Source organism: Carettochelys insculpta, chromosome 14 (genome assembly GCF_033958435.1).
Source record: "Carettochelys insculpta isolate YL-2023 chromosome 14, ASM3395843v1, whole genome shotgun sequence".
Classification (NCBI taxonomy): Eukaryota; Metazoa; Chordata; order Testudines; family Carettochelyidae; genus Carettochelys; species Carettochelys insculpta.
In genome coordinates this window covers 42,842,961-42,857,328 of record NC_134150.1, presented here as the reverse complement: position 1 = coordinate 42,857,328, position 14,368 = coordinate 42,842,961, and the positions used below count along the sequence as shown (strand labels likewise).

The following is a 14,368-nucleotide window of genomic DNA, read 5'->3' as shown; positions in this document are numbered from 1 at the left end:
GCGCCCCCTCCCAACCGCAGCCCCTCCCTCCCTGCGCCCCTCCCAACCGCAGCCCCTCCCTCCCTCCCTCCCTCCCAGCGCCCCTCCCAACCGCAGCCCCTCTGGCCAGCCCTGGCTTGCCCCCCACCCCACTCTGCTGCTGCCCCTCAGTGGCGAGCACAGCTCCTGGCTGCTCCCGCCCTGGCTTCCCCTGCGGGATGCTGCAGAGCTCAGGGCAGCCTGGCCAAGCCCCTCCAGGGACCAGCAGCAGATCGGCCCGGCCCAGCAGCCAGGCCCGCCTCTTTTCTTATTCTTCAACGGAGACACACATCTCCCCGAGCTGGCAGGGGCCCCGGGAGGTCATCGAGGGCAGGACGCAGCACCATCCCGGCAGATTTTTGGTTTTAGTCCCTTTGTCCCAGAGCCCTTGGCCTGCTCAAGGGCTGAGCTCACAGCCCTGGGTTTAGCAGGCCGATGGTCACACCACAGAGCACCAGCGGCCGACCCCCACCCTACCCAGCCGACCTCCAAAGCTGAGCGAGTGGTGTGTGACCCAGAGCCCGCGGCCTGGCACCCCCTGCCCGGGGGACTAAACACTATCTCCGGCGCTGGCAGGTTTCTGGCTGTGAACGGGCGTGTCGCTCACCCCTGGGGGACTGGGCCCCCATGGCGCAGGGCTCTAGCACCAGCCAGCTCAGAGTGCGCAGCCTGGACACCTACCAGCCACAGCTGCTTGGAGCCGGCATCTGGGGCGGGCCTGGAGCCGCCCTCCAACCTTTCCTGCACGGCGCCCAGGGAGCTGCAGCCCTCCGTCAGTGGCATGGCACCGGGGCGGGTCTGCTGGTAACTGGCCGGGAAGGAGCCTGGCCGAGAAGAGTGCAGGCAGCCAGTCAGTCCTGCTGAGCGTTGCTCCTCCAGCACCAGCCTAGAGGGAGCGCTGGGACCCTCCGGCCCCAGGGCCAGAGCACGGGGGGCAGGGGGCAGCTGTGCAGGGCCTGACAGGGACCAGGGTGGGGAAGGGCTCCAGCACTGGGTCTGCAAGGCCAGCACCAAAGTTGTGTGGCCACAGGTATCCTCTCCAGGTGCTGAGCTGGGAGGGAAGGGAGGCGGGGGAACGCTGGCGGGGCTGGGTCCCAGTGCTGGGCACTGCTGCCAAGCCAGGGGTGGGGCCAGGAGCTAGGGGGGCAGGGCTACTGCAGCACCCCTGGATTTATGTGGGGCTCTGCTCCTGGCCCTGTGCCAGGGCTCTGCCCCCACCCCCTGCTGTGGCCCAGCCTTGTCTGTGTCCTACCCTGGGAGCCACAGCCCTGTCCCAGCCCCAGCTCGAGGGGGCAGTGGGGGTGTGGACTGGGTAAGGGGGTTGCAGCCCCCCCCGAAATGCTCTGTACTGTGCAGCTGAGATGCAGAGGAGCCCCCGGCAACTACTACAAACGAGGACTGGCCCCTTCCTTGGTCGCTAAACTGCGACTCTCTAGAGCCTGGCACCTGCTGCCGAATCTCTGGGAGGCACCTTCCCGTAACCAGGGGAGGGGCAACTGGGGACCCAAGGGGGGGACCTTCCCGTAACCGGGGGAGGGGCGACTGGGGACCCGAGGGGGGCACCTTCCCGTAACCGGGGGGGGGCGACTGGAGACCCGAGGGGGGCACCTTCCCGTAACCGGGGGAGGCGCAACTGGAGACCCGAGGGGGGCACCTTCCCGTAACCGGGGGGGGGCGACTGGAGACCCGAGGGGGGCACCTTCCCGTAACCGGGGGAGGCGCGACTGGAGACCCGAGGGGGGCACCTTCCCGTAACCGGGGGAAGGAGCCCCCTTGCAGGTGCAATCCCCAGTGCTTGTGCGGGGAGGGGCTGTATCAGCTGGGCGGGGAACTTGCCCTTACCTTCCATGCTGGTCCGTGCAGGGCTCATGCTCCCTGAGCGGGGTCTTGGCTCCGACTCGTGGGGTCCCAAGTGCCCGGAGCTGGGCTGGCCGATGCGCTGCTTGCTCTGGAGCTGGGCCAGGTCCTGCTCAGAGAAGGAGCGGTCCCGCTTCAGGGGGAGCGCTGAGCCCGGCTGGCTCCCCATCTCGGCGCTTGGAGACTCCTCCTCCTGCAACGGTGCACAGAGCAGCGAGCACACGGGCCCTGGCCTGGGGCCGGGCGGCGGTCATGGGCCCATCCTGCCACCACCAATGGGCAGCTTGCCGGAGTGCCAGGCCCTGGAGCCAGCCTGGCTGCTGCTCTCTGCACACCCTCCCGTGCCCAGAGAGCTGGTCCGCACAGGGGCCAGGGGGGCCAGGGCTGGGCTGGTGGCGGCGGCTGCGGCTGCGGCAGGGAGGCTGGAACTGGCCATGCCTTGAGCAGAGGTTCCAGGGACCCAAGCCCACTGGGCCACCTCCCTCAGGCCAGTCGGGGGTCAGTGGGGGAGCTCCCACAGCCGGGCTGTCCCCTCAGCCATCGCAGGAGCCACTCAGCCTCCTGGCCCAGCAGGGGCCTGTCTCCTCTCCCGGGACCCTGGGAGCAGTTTTCCCATCACTGCCGGAACTGCTACACTTCCCCATGGCCCCTCTCCCTCAAGGCCTTCTCCCCCTTTCCTCGGGGCTCCCTGCCCTGGGGCTAGCTGGCGTCCGTACTGCCCAGCCCTGCAGCAGTGCCTGCTCTGCCCGGACTGACTGGGGGGCTGTTAAACGGGGTGAGTGGGGCCTTCTTTGGATCCGAGTGTCCACATCAGCCTCACGGCCTCGGCTGCCCCTGCGGGTTAATTGGAATGAGGTGAGGACGTTCGCCCGGAGTAGCCGTTGTGCCGGGTTGTTCCAGGAATGGAAAACTGCTTATCCAGCGGCCAGGCTGTCTGCCTTCCGTTACCCTGCAGCACCCCCTGGCGGGGCCTGTCACACCACCCCTCCAGGGGACGGCTGCCAACGAGAGGAGGAGAGCGGAATGGCGGTGCCCCACTTAAGGGAACAGGTGACGCTCTCTAGCAAGCCGGCCAGCCGGCCGAGACCTTGCCTCGGTGGGTGGTTTGGTTCTGGAAGTGCTGCTTCAGAGTGCAGAGTCTAAGTGATACCAGGCAATAAGCTGAGCATGTGCCGGATGCAGAGAAACGGGCTCCCTCAGGGATCTCTCTGCCCTTGCGCCAACATTTTTCTATCATACTTATGGGTCGGGGCCACCAACTGGGCTGTGTGCAAAGTGGGCAGCTGTCCCAGGACCCAGTGATTTAAGAGGGCTGCGGGCCACCACGTCCTTTAAATTACTGCCGGAGCACTGTACGGCATGGCCTGGGAAGCGCTGAGAGCTGGCTGCCCCTAGACCGGCCCCTTCTGTCCAAGACTCTGCCCCTTCTAGAGGGGGCTGTGATGGAGTGGGGAATACCTGTGTGTGTGTATGGCTCACAGAGGGTGTGGGGCTCCTGCTGAGGGTAACCCTGACGACCAGGTAACACCTTTGTACTGCAGACAAAGGAGGAGGTGGAGACTGAGGGGTTTGAATTGGAACTGGGAGTTGGAAGCAGTGAGTCTGGGCTGAGGGAGAGAGAGACAAAGGAGGGGGCAAGGCCCCGGCTCTGGGGGCCCCTCGGGGCCTCCTCTCCCCAACATGGATTGGACTGGCTGTCTCGGCCTGCTGTACTGACTCCTCTGTACGATGCTGTGTCCTGTCGGCTAATAAACCTGCTGTTCTCCTGCTGAGTGAGAGACTCTCCTGCCTGCGGACAGGGTGCAGAGCTTGGGGGACCCCGGAACCCCATCACAGGGGCCCTAGAGCCAAGGCCCCCCTCACCACCTAGGGCCCAGCAAAGTCTGTCACCAGCCCTTATATGGATTACCTGCCTGCAAAAATGTCACGGCAATTCAGAGACGTGCCTGACACCTGTCTAACGGCAAAAGACGGAGACTGCAGAAAGGCTGGACTAACACACGGCAGCCGTCAGTGGCTATTGCCAGAAGGGGAGACTAAACACAGGCTGTCAAAGTATCAGAGCAGACCAAGATCTTCCTTCCATCGCCTCAAGATAATAACATAACAACACAAGTGTGGAGGGGGGAAAATTAGGCAAAGGCACAAAACGAGCTCAAACAAACTAGAGACATAACAAGTAACAAGAAAACATGCTACGGGTATATTAGGAGCAAGCGGAAGACCAATGACCAGGTAGGACCATTGCTCAATGAAGAGGGGAAAACAATAACAGGAAAGGTATAAATGGCAGTAGTGCTCAATGACTTCTTTGTTTCACTTGTCATCAGGAAGGCTGGTGGTGCCTGGATGCCTAACGTAGTGAATGCCGGAGAAAGGGAGGTAGAGTCAGAAGTTGAAATAGGGAAGGAACAAGTTAGACATTACTTCGAAAAGTTACATGCCTACAAGTCACCAGGACCTGATGAAATGCACCCTAGAATATGCAAAGAGCTGATTGAGGAGCGATCTGAGTCATTAGCTATCATCTTTGCAAGGTCATGGAAGACTGCAAAAGGGCCAATATGATGCTCACCTATAACAAGAGAAATAAAGACAACCCAGGAAACTACAGACCTGTCAGCGTAACTTCTGTACCAGAAAAGATAATGGAGCAAATAATTAAGGAATTCATTGGCAGAAAATCTAGAAGGTAATAAGGTGATAAATAGCAGCATGGATTTGTAAAGAACAAATCTTGTCAAACCATGGCTTAATCACTTTCTTTGATAAGATAACCAGCCTTGTGGATAAGGGGGAAGTGGTATGAGTGGCATACCTAGACTTCAGTAAAGCATTTGATATTGTCTCATGTGATCTTCTAACAAATAAACCAGGGAAATACAACCTAGATGGGGCTACCATCAGGTGGGTGCATAACTGTTTCCAGAGAGTAGTTATCGGTGGTTCACAGTCATGCTGGAAGGGCATAACGAGTGGGGTTCCGCAGGCACCAGTTGTGGGGCTGGTTCTGTTCAATATCTTCATCAATGATTTCGATAGTGGCGTCGAGAGTATACTTATAAAGTGTACGGATGATACCAAGCTGGGAGGGGTCGCAGGCGCTGTAGAAGAAAGGATTGTCATTCAAAATGGTCTGGACAAACTGGAGAAAGGGCCTGAGGTAAAACAGGCTGAAATTCAATAAGGACAAAAGCGAAGTGCTCTGCTTACAAAGGAACAACCCTCTGCACACGACAAAATGGGAAATGGGGGCTAGGAAGGAGTACTGCAGAAGGGGGCTAAGGGGTCGCAGCGGACCACAAGTTTGTGACACTCTTGCGAACAAAATCAAACCTCATTGTGGGACGGATAAAAGGGAGTGTTGTGAGCAAGACACGGGAACAAGTATCAGAGGGGTGGCCGTGTCAGGCTGGATCTGCAAAAGCAACAAGGGGTCCTGTGGCACTGTATAGACTAACAGAAGTGTATGAGCATGAGCCCAGAGAGCTTATGCTCATACACGTCTCTTAGTCTATACGGTACCACAGGACCCCTCCTTGCTAAGACATAGGAAGTCATTCTTCTGCTCTACTCTGCACTCATTAGGCCTCAGCTGGAGGACTGTGTCTAGCTCTGGGCACCGCAGGTCCGGAAAGATGTGGAGAAACTGGAGGTGGTCCAGAGAAGAGCAAGAGAGATTATTAAAGGTCTAGACAGCTCTCCGTGATGCAGCTAGGACTTTGCAGACGCACTGCCTGGCAGCTCCTCTTGCGCCAGTCTCTCAGGGTGAATCTACACTCACCGGCTGATCAGCCGCAGCGTGGTCGATCGTCCGGGGTGCAATTTGGCCGCGTGTTAAGATGTGGCAAAATTGGTCTCTCTGGGCTCGGCTGTCGACCCTGGTACTCGGTGCTATTGTACGGAGTCAGGGAGATGGGCGCGCGCCTGAAGGGCCCTGGTCTCCACTAGGTAAGAAAGTCGATTCGGATATGTTGATTCGAACGACACTAGCGGTGTAGCCTGACCTGCACGTTGGAAATGGGCTTTACACCCCAGTGCAGATCTCGCCTCCGGAGTCTTTCCTGCATGCCCCCCCCGCTGCTGAGGTGACGGGTCAGCTGTAACACGGCACCCTGCTGAGCCCCTGGGGCAGAACTGGCTTGTTGTGCCCGACGCCTCTCTCTGTGGTCTGCCTACCTGGTGTTTTGAACCTTCTGTCACCTGTAGTGGCCACCACAAACCCCCAACCAGCCAGTCAGTCCACACAAGGAGGCAATGCTAGAAAAGCTCCCAAGAGGCTGGGCGCCTAATTCCCACCCAGCTGGGAGCCTGGGGCTGTTGCTTCATTTATTTGACTACAGAATTTAGCCCTGGAGTTCCAGCCCCATAGGTGCAGTGTCAGCTCACACCCACCTCCAGCCAACCGGGAGGTCCCCTGTGCTGACGCTACTCATGAGGGCAGCTCTCCTGGGTGTTCTGTGGGATGGCCAGAGACCAAAGCCTTGGCTGTTCCCAGCCAGCAGAAGGCAGCACCTTGTAAGTCCTAGTGTCCTCAGCTGGATTTGAACCAGTGACCTGGAGGAAAAAGGCTTTGCCCCTGGGAAGGGAAGTACGACCCTTCTGGGGTACAACGCAGGAGCCTACAGCTGGGCCAGACAGGGGGGTTGGGGTAACGAAGGGGGCCCTCCCCCACCGCAGCTGTGGGCTATAGAAACAGGAAGAGGAAGTCAAGCCTAAGGCATGCGGGTAGCAGTGGGCCGTGGCTGTTTTCTTAGGCCCTGGGAAGCCAGCTTACCCAGAGAGCGTCTGTGAACTTCAACTCTGGGAGCTGCCCAGGGCCCTGTGGTGAGGGTCTTCGGTCCCACACCTCAGACCTTCTCCTGGCCTGAGGCTCTAGTACAGTGACGGGCGGCCCAGGCTAGCGAGTGGGCTGCACGAGTGGTCCTCCTTCACCTCCATGGGCCGCAGGCGTGTGGTAACCCAGACGGTCTCCCGGGATGGGGCAGTGCTACTCTGCGCTGGTGCCCTGCCACAGCGTGTGCGTGGTGTGCGACTGGGCCATAGTGGCGCTGTGATGGGTGGGAGGCTCTCACAGTGTGGTGGGCGAGCAGCATGCACCCGTGCCCTGGCTTAAGGGGCATGTCACCTAGTAGCGCCGGAAGGAAAGCACCTCCGGGGATGGGAACTGGCAGAATCTGACAACCCTGCGCTTGGGCAGCAGCAAATGAACCGTCTGGTGGGCCACACGCACAACCCCAGTGGGCCTTTGTTAGTGTGTGTGGGGTGGGGGTTCTCCTGGCCTCAGGGTGAGCCCCCTGCTGCTCCAGCCAGGAAGACGAACCTGGGGCAGGGCCACGCCACTGACCTCACGCTGGGACAAGCGAGCTCTGCGACCCAGCGCACGTGGCTTTTGGATATGGATGCAGCCCGCTGTGCTGCTGGGCGGATGCCAGGGGCTTGTCTCCCTGCCAGCCAGCTGCTCGCTGCCCCGGACAATGGCTCCAATCCCAGAAGTCTGAGCTCCCTCCCACCAGCACCTGCAGACAAACCAGCCCTTACTTCAGAGATGTTCATCTCCTCCATCTCGGCCAGCGTCGGAGCCTTGAGCAGAACCCTGGGCCGTGGGCGCTGGGTGGGGGTGCTGGACTCAGGGACAGAGAGGTTAATGCAGGAGGTTGACTTCACGTTGCTGGAGCAGGCATCCGGGATGCAAGGCAGGGAGCCAAAACCTGTGAGGCAGGAGAGGGGAGAGATGCACAGGTGCTCAGGGCAGGGTGGGAAGGAGGCTGGCATCCTCCTGGAGGGGTGCTGTTCTGTGGCCTAGGGCCACCGCAGAGCAGGCTGCGGTTTCAAATGGCCCTGTGCCACAGGGAAGGGAAGTGAGTCTCTCTGCCTGGACAGAGCATGGCGCAGAGAACTCCCCAGCCCTGCTGTGGGGAAGGGGTCAGTCCCGAGAGCTGCTTGCACCCCGCACAAGCCCTGGACTCGTGAGGCGAAGGGGGCCTAGAAGGCCAGCCCGATGGCAGGTGGTGGGGAAGGGTCAGCCTGGGACTACAGCTGTCACTCGCGGCTCCCTGGAACGCAGACTGGGGGGCTGGCACCGTCCTGGGTTCAAACCCCACGGGCAGCCAGCAGGGGGCACTGTTATCCTGGCACTGGCTTTGCACAGAACATCTGGAGCGGTCACATTCCAGGTGTGCCTGGTGCTCCGGGCCTCAGCACCCCCCTCCCTGTTCAGGACTTGCCCAGAGCGGCCAGCCTTCCAGGGCCCCCAAGCGCCCGGCGGAGGCGAGACCAGGGTGCGAGATGGAGCCGGGCAGCTCCGGTGCCTGCTGGGGTGGTACCTTTCTGGCCCAGGGGCCGCATCTCGACGGGGCGAAGCTTCCTCTCTTGTTTGATTTCCTCCAGAATCTTCTCGTGGAGCGTTCTCTGCTTCTGGGGCATGGGGCGCAGCCTCCGCTCGGACGCCTGCAGCAGGGGCGGGAGCAGAGGGGTAGGGCATACCCGCTGCCATCCATGCCTGCCTGGGGAGACGCTGCCCTGGGCAGCTGGGAGCCTAGGCCGCCCCCACTTACGCCAGGGCTGCCCCTACACCACGCCTGCCTCTCCCCATCTCCACAAGGACAGCATGGCCTGGGACCTGCAGCCTCCCCAGGCTGCCTGTTCATGTTAGACTGTGCTCCCCACTGCCCCTTGGCGTGTGCTCGGCCTCCCAGGGGCAGAGGCCCCGGCAGGGCACGCAGAGGGGGCTGGATTCTCAGTCCTGGAGCCAATGCTGCGCCCCTGGTGCCAGCTGCGAGGGCCCTACATCACTTACGTTCCCTTGGAGCAGGAACACTTCCTGGCTGCCGGCACTCTGCTGATCCGCTGGCCAGCGCTGGAATCTCTCCCGGGCAGCCGCCCAAGCGCCCAGCTTCCTGGGAACGCTGCGTTACTGTCAGGGCAGGCTGCGAGCGTTCTGCTGAAGGCAGAGCGCTGCGGGTTCGGGCCAGCCGGGTCTCTGCAGCTCCAGCCACAGCCGCCAGGGCCTCACATCACTCCACCTCCCCAGGGGGACGTGCCCTTGGCTGGGGGCTCCTGGGCCGAAGCATGGAGGAGAGCAGCCCCAGTGCCAGGGCATGCACAGGACGGGGGGATCCCGGAGCAATGCTGGGAAACCCCGACAGTGCGACACCTGCAGAAGGGAGGCTCCTCCACTGACTCAGCCCCTGGGACCCTCCAGGCCCCTGAGCGCAGGCAGCCAGGAACCCTGTGGCCCGGGCGCCCCGGAGTTCACGCAGATTTTACCTGTTTCAGTGGCGGCCGTGACCGTATAAAATCCAGGATCAGTTCGTGGGCATCTTTCTTCACCCTGGGGGGGATGTCCCCGTCCACCTGGTGGGGAGAGGGACGGAACAGGAAGTGGCAGCAGTGCTGCGCGAGGGGATCTGGGGCTCCGAGGGACCCCGGGTGAAAGCTGAGTAACGCTGCTGCAGACAAAGCAAACGGGGACATATTAGCACAGGGGCCTCACGTGGGGGTCGGGACCCTGCAGGGAGCCACACAGTTACTGCATGGGGGGATCGTGAGCTGTCAGCCTCTCACCCCAAACTCTGCCACGTGAAAGGGGTCACCAGCAGCAACGCGTGAGAACCACTGGGTTAGCAGGGGTGCTGTAAGCAAGGCAGAAGTAATTCTTGGGCTCTGCTCTCGGCTGATTAGTTTTCAGCTGGAGTCATGTGGCCAGGTCTGGGCCACCTTTCTGGAGAGCTGTGGTCATGCGATCCCAGATCAAGGAAAACGATTAAAACAGGCTCTAGAAAACGTGACCTGTGAGGGAAGAGGGAAGGGTTTGGGCGTGTTTATCTGGAGCAGAGAGCCCTGAGGGGAAGAGGGTGACAGCTTCCAGGTACCTGACGGCTGCTACGAGGAGGGAGAGCATACGAGGCCAGGACAGAGAGAAGTGGACTTAGATTAAGGGCAGGTTAGGCTGGACACTTAGGAGAAGCTTCCGAGCTGTCAGGGTGGGTAGGCTCTGGAGTGAACTGCCCAGGGCGGCTGTGGCTTCTCCCTAGTTGGGGCTGTTTAAGGGCAGGCGAGACAGACACCCGTGGAGGACGAGCTAGATCCTACGGAGGCCTGCCTCAGTGCTGGGCACAGGACAAGCTGCCCCCTTAAGGTCCCTCCCAGACCCCGGGCCCTCTCTACTGTGGCAGCGCTGGGGTGAGCTGCTCTGCAGGGAGGGACAGGTAGGAGAGGCAGATGCCCAGCAGTGCCGTGGGCCCTGCAATGAGCGTGGGCTCCAGCACGTAGGGGGCGTGAGCCCCGGCACCCCACGGCACTCAGCGCTGGCTGTGGCTCAGCCCAGCCGGGCTCACGCACCATGACTTTGCGAAGCTTGTAGTTGCGCGCCCGGATGTCCTGCATCAGCATCTCAAAGGGGGTCAGCTGGTACTCGGTGGGCAGGGGGTCGTACTGCTTCTCCTGGACCTTCTTCAGCTTCACGCCATGGCGCAGCTCCCGCATCAGCTGCACCCACAGCCGGGCCTGGAACGACACAGCGGGCACCGCCCCACAGCCAGGTGTGAGCCTGCCGCCCCACAGGCAAGGAGCCCTGCTAACCACGGCACACGTGAGCCCTGGGAGCAGAGCCCAGCGGGGCCCCGTGTCTGCTCTCTGCATTGCTGGGACTCGGTGTGGGGAACAGCCCCACGCCTGCTTCCCGAGCCCTTCGCTGGCCTGACTCTGGCTCGGGGCGATGTTGCTCCAACCACTGGACATGACTGCCCATGTCCTGCTCCACGTCACAGCCGAGGCCGTGGCTAGCCTGGCTGTCCTGGCTGAGGCGAAAGGGCAGCGTCCATATGGCGCAGCGTCCTCCCGCCCAGCTGCCCCCCGGACCTGGTGTGAGAGGCTGTGGAGAAGTGAGGCCATGTGCCCAGGTCCAGTGCCCCCACGCCCTGTGTGCTCCCTGCGCTCCGGTGATGCTGACTGCCCGGCCCTCTCAGGGGTCTGCGTCCAGTCCTTGAGGAGTCCCCAGTAGGGCTTGGGGGTCCCCATCTTCGTGGTGATTTCCCACCAGGCCTGCAGCACCCCTGCTTGGTACGAAGTCCCAGCCTGGCTCCCCAGGGCTTCAACCCAAGCCCAGCCCTGTCCCTGCCCCGGTCCCCTGCTTAGCAAGAGCAGCTGATCACCCGGTGCCGCTTACCCAGTCCGTGTTCCGCAGGTTATCGAGCTCATCCACCGACTGCTCCTCCTCCTCCTCCTTCAGCTTCCTTAGCATCTGCAGAGGCAGGGACCTGTCACCGTCCGCCTCGGGGTCCCCGCAGCCCGACAGTGCCTGGGAGACGAGTGACCCCCGGGCCTGAGGGCAGAGCAGAGGGCCCAGGCAGCCTGTCCCTCCCCGTGGGCGCTGTTACACTGTCAGCGGGTAAGGGGGGTGCGCAGCTATTCCACCTCAGCTCCACGGGCTCAGCTCCTGGAGCCACCTGGGCACTGCCCCACAGCCCCGCTGCAGCACTGGGCGGCTGCGGCTGGGGGAAAGGGTCCCTCCTCCCCACCCGCAGCAGGGAGCAGCCCAGGTGAGGCCAAGGCCACCCCCTGCCCCACCTTGAGTCCCCCCAGCCCTGCAGCCCCCTCCTGCACCCCAAAGTGCAGCCCCTGGCCCCCCCCAAAGCGCACCCCCAGCCCAGAGCCCTCTGTGCACCCCAACCTCCATCACTGAGCCCCTCCCCAGCCCCGTGGCCCCCTCCTGCACCCCAAAGCTCCACCCCAAAACCCACACTCCCAGCTGGAGCCCTCCCACTTCTGCACCCCAACCCTCCACCCCAGCCCGGAACCCTCCTGTCTTCTGACCCCGCCAGCCCAGTCCCACCACAGGAAGTTAGTTCTGTGCACCAGTGTGGAGGTGAGGTGTCGCACGCACCCTCCGTGTCACACGTTCCTTCCGTGTCGCACATCCCCTCCGTGTCACACATTCCTTCTGTTTCGCACATCCCCTCCGTGTCACACACACCGTGTCGCACGCACCTTCCATGTCACACGTTCCTTCTGTTTCGCACATCCCCTCCGTGTCACACACACCCTTTGTGTCACACCCACCCTCCATGTCACACGTTCCTTCCATGTCGCACGCACCCTCCATGTCACACGTTCCTTCTGTGTCACACATCCCCTCCGTGTCACACACACCCTTTGTGTCGCACGCACCCTCCATGTCACACGTTCCTTCCGTGTCGCACATCCCATGTCACACACACCCTTTGTGTTACATGCACCCTCCGTGTCACACGTTCCTTCTGTGTCGCACACTCCCTCCATGTCACACACCCCCTTTGTGTCGCACATCCCCTGTGTCAAACACACCCTTTGTGTTGCACGCACGTTCCGTGTCACATGTTCCTTCCGTGTCACACATCCCGTGTCACACACCCCCTTTGTGTTACATGCACCCTCCGTGTCACACGTTCCTTCTGTGTCGCACACTCCCTCCGTGTCACACACACCCTTTGTGTCGCACATCCCCTCCATGTCACACATCCCCTGTGTCACACACCCCCTTTGTGTCACACATCCCCTCCGTCACAACCCCGTGTCACACGTCCCCATGTTGCACACACCTCCACGTTGCATGTTCCCTCTATGTCGCACATTCCACGTTACACCCCCCCGTGTCAGACACCCCCTCCATGTGGCACGTCTCCTCTGTGTCACACACACCGTGTCGCACCCCCATCTTGCACCCCCGTGTCACGCACGCCCTTTGTGTCGCACACCCCGTCACGTCACACATCCCCTCTGTGAGGCACTGGCAATGAATGGAGGGCCGGCCCCTGGTCTGGCACCTCCCTGCAGTGTTGGCCTGGCTGGTCACTTCCTGCCCTCGTGGGGGCGGCGCTGTGCTGAGCTGCAGCAGCGTGTGCCAGCTGGCGTGTGCTCCGCCCGGGGCAGCTCATAAATGGGCTGCACGACAGAGCCGGCAGGTGGTGGGAGGAGCCCGGAGGCCCTATCCCCGCTGGGTCCCCTGGCTCCCCTCTCCTGCTGCTGCCAACCTGCTGCCTCTGGCCCCCCAGGGAGCTGCTGCCACCCTGCGCTCTGGCTGGGCACAGGCCTGCCCTGCCCTGCCCTGCCCTGTGCAGGCGGCACCCAGGACTGTGCTGCAGACGTGAGTGGCACGGCTCAGGTCCAGGCAGGCGCGTGTCTCGTGGCCGGCAGGGCCTGGGCCAGCCGAGGGGAATGACCTGGGAAAGCCAGGAAGTGAACAGAGAGGCCAGGAGCTGGGCCCTCGCCTGCTCTGCCTGCATCAGACCATCGCTGGCAGCCTCCCACCTTCTCCCTCCGCCCGGGCCTGCTGCGCGGGGCCTGTGAGTGTGTGGGGCTGCCCAGGGACGGCAACACAATCAGTCAGCCTGGCCCTGCCGACAGCTTGTGAGCCCCAGTACACCCGGGGTCCCATCCAGCCGTCAGGCCGTGCAGGCGGAGCACGGCTGACCCTCTTCCCCGGGCCCTCGCCAGGGTGATTACGGCACATTGTGGTCTGCAGGTCTCTGTCCTCCTGTCCAGCCTTGGGGGTCAGCCTCCCTCTGCCCCAGCATCCCAGTAACCCGCAGCAGCTCAGCCCCTGGGGCGGCGTTTTGGGAGCCCCCTCAGCTCATGCCCTGTGTGGGTTGGCAGGTGGGGCAGATGCACTTTTCTTGAGCAGCCGGTTTGGTAGCACCGCTGACCCCCCAGGTCCCAGCACCGGCCTTCACCCTGGGATTTACAGCTCCTGCCTGGAACTGATCACTGCCTTGTGATTTCCCAGAAGGGTGGGGTGCCTCTGAGCCGGCAGCTTAATCTTTAACCCCCTTCACGCTGGGCCAGGACTGGCCAGAGGAGGCACCACTGGAGCCCAGGTGCCAATGGAGTCTCCCAGCAGGAATGGGGGAGGCCATGGAGCAGGCGCGCTGCGAAGGCAACGCCGGCCCTGGGGAGGGCTCCTGCAGCCCTGGCACGTCCTGGCTGCTCCCTGGCCGGAAGTTCTGGGTCTCACCCCACCACACTGTCTGGCTGCACCCAGGGCTCACTGCAGGCTCTGGGAGGAGCAGAGAAACGCCAACCCCCAAGCCTGCCTGCCTGCCTGCATGGGACGCACCGCTCAGCTCCAGGCGGGGCTCCCAGTACTGCAGCAGCCCGAGAGGCAACGCTCTGCAGAGCCGGCGTATGCACAGAGCCTGGCCAGCAGAGCCCCTGCCCTGGCGGGCGCCTCGGCATTATCAGTCACCACCTGGGGCGCCCCTCCCTTCCCTCCCCACCCCGCACACAGCTAGTGACGCTCGTCCCGGCCATGCCCAGCTCTGGCCCTGGCGCCCGAACAGCAGCAGCAGCAGCAGCAGCAGCAGCAGCAGCCGGGGGCCCCGGTGCACACAGCTCCATGTGCACTTACGTCTCCTGCTGGGAGGCCCAAGCCAGCCCCGCTCCCACCCACTGCACTGCTGGTCCCTTGCACGGCTGCCAGCAGCGGGACTAGGTGCAGAACACTGCAGCCCAGGCA

General features: G+C 62.5%; 1 protein-coding gene across 1 annotated transcript in view; it reads right to left on the bottom strand.

Moving 5' to 3' along the window:
* The window catches only part of SPIRE2 (spire type actin nucleation factor 2), a 47,640-nt gene that overhangs the window by 8,550 nt on the left and 24,722 nt on the right, over window positions 1-14,368 (bottom strand). The window contains exons 6-12 of the mRNA XM_075008468.1: window positions 11,045-11,119; window positions 10,219-10,383; window positions 9,145-9,231; window positions 8,202-8,325; window positions 7,417-7,586; window positions 1,861-2,068; window positions 700-842 (exon numbers count right to left, since the gene is read on the bottom strand). Coding sequence (XP_074864569.1) covers window positions 700-842; window positions 1,861-2,068; window positions 7,417-7,586; window positions 8,202-8,325; window positions 9,145-9,231; window positions 10,219-10,383; window positions 11,045-11,119 — 972 coding nt within the window. The remainder of the gene's footprint in view (window positions 1-699; window positions 843-1,860; window positions 2,069-7,416; window positions 7,587-8,201; window positions 8,326-9,144; window positions 9,232-10,218; window positions 10,384-11,044; window positions 11,120-14,368) is intronic.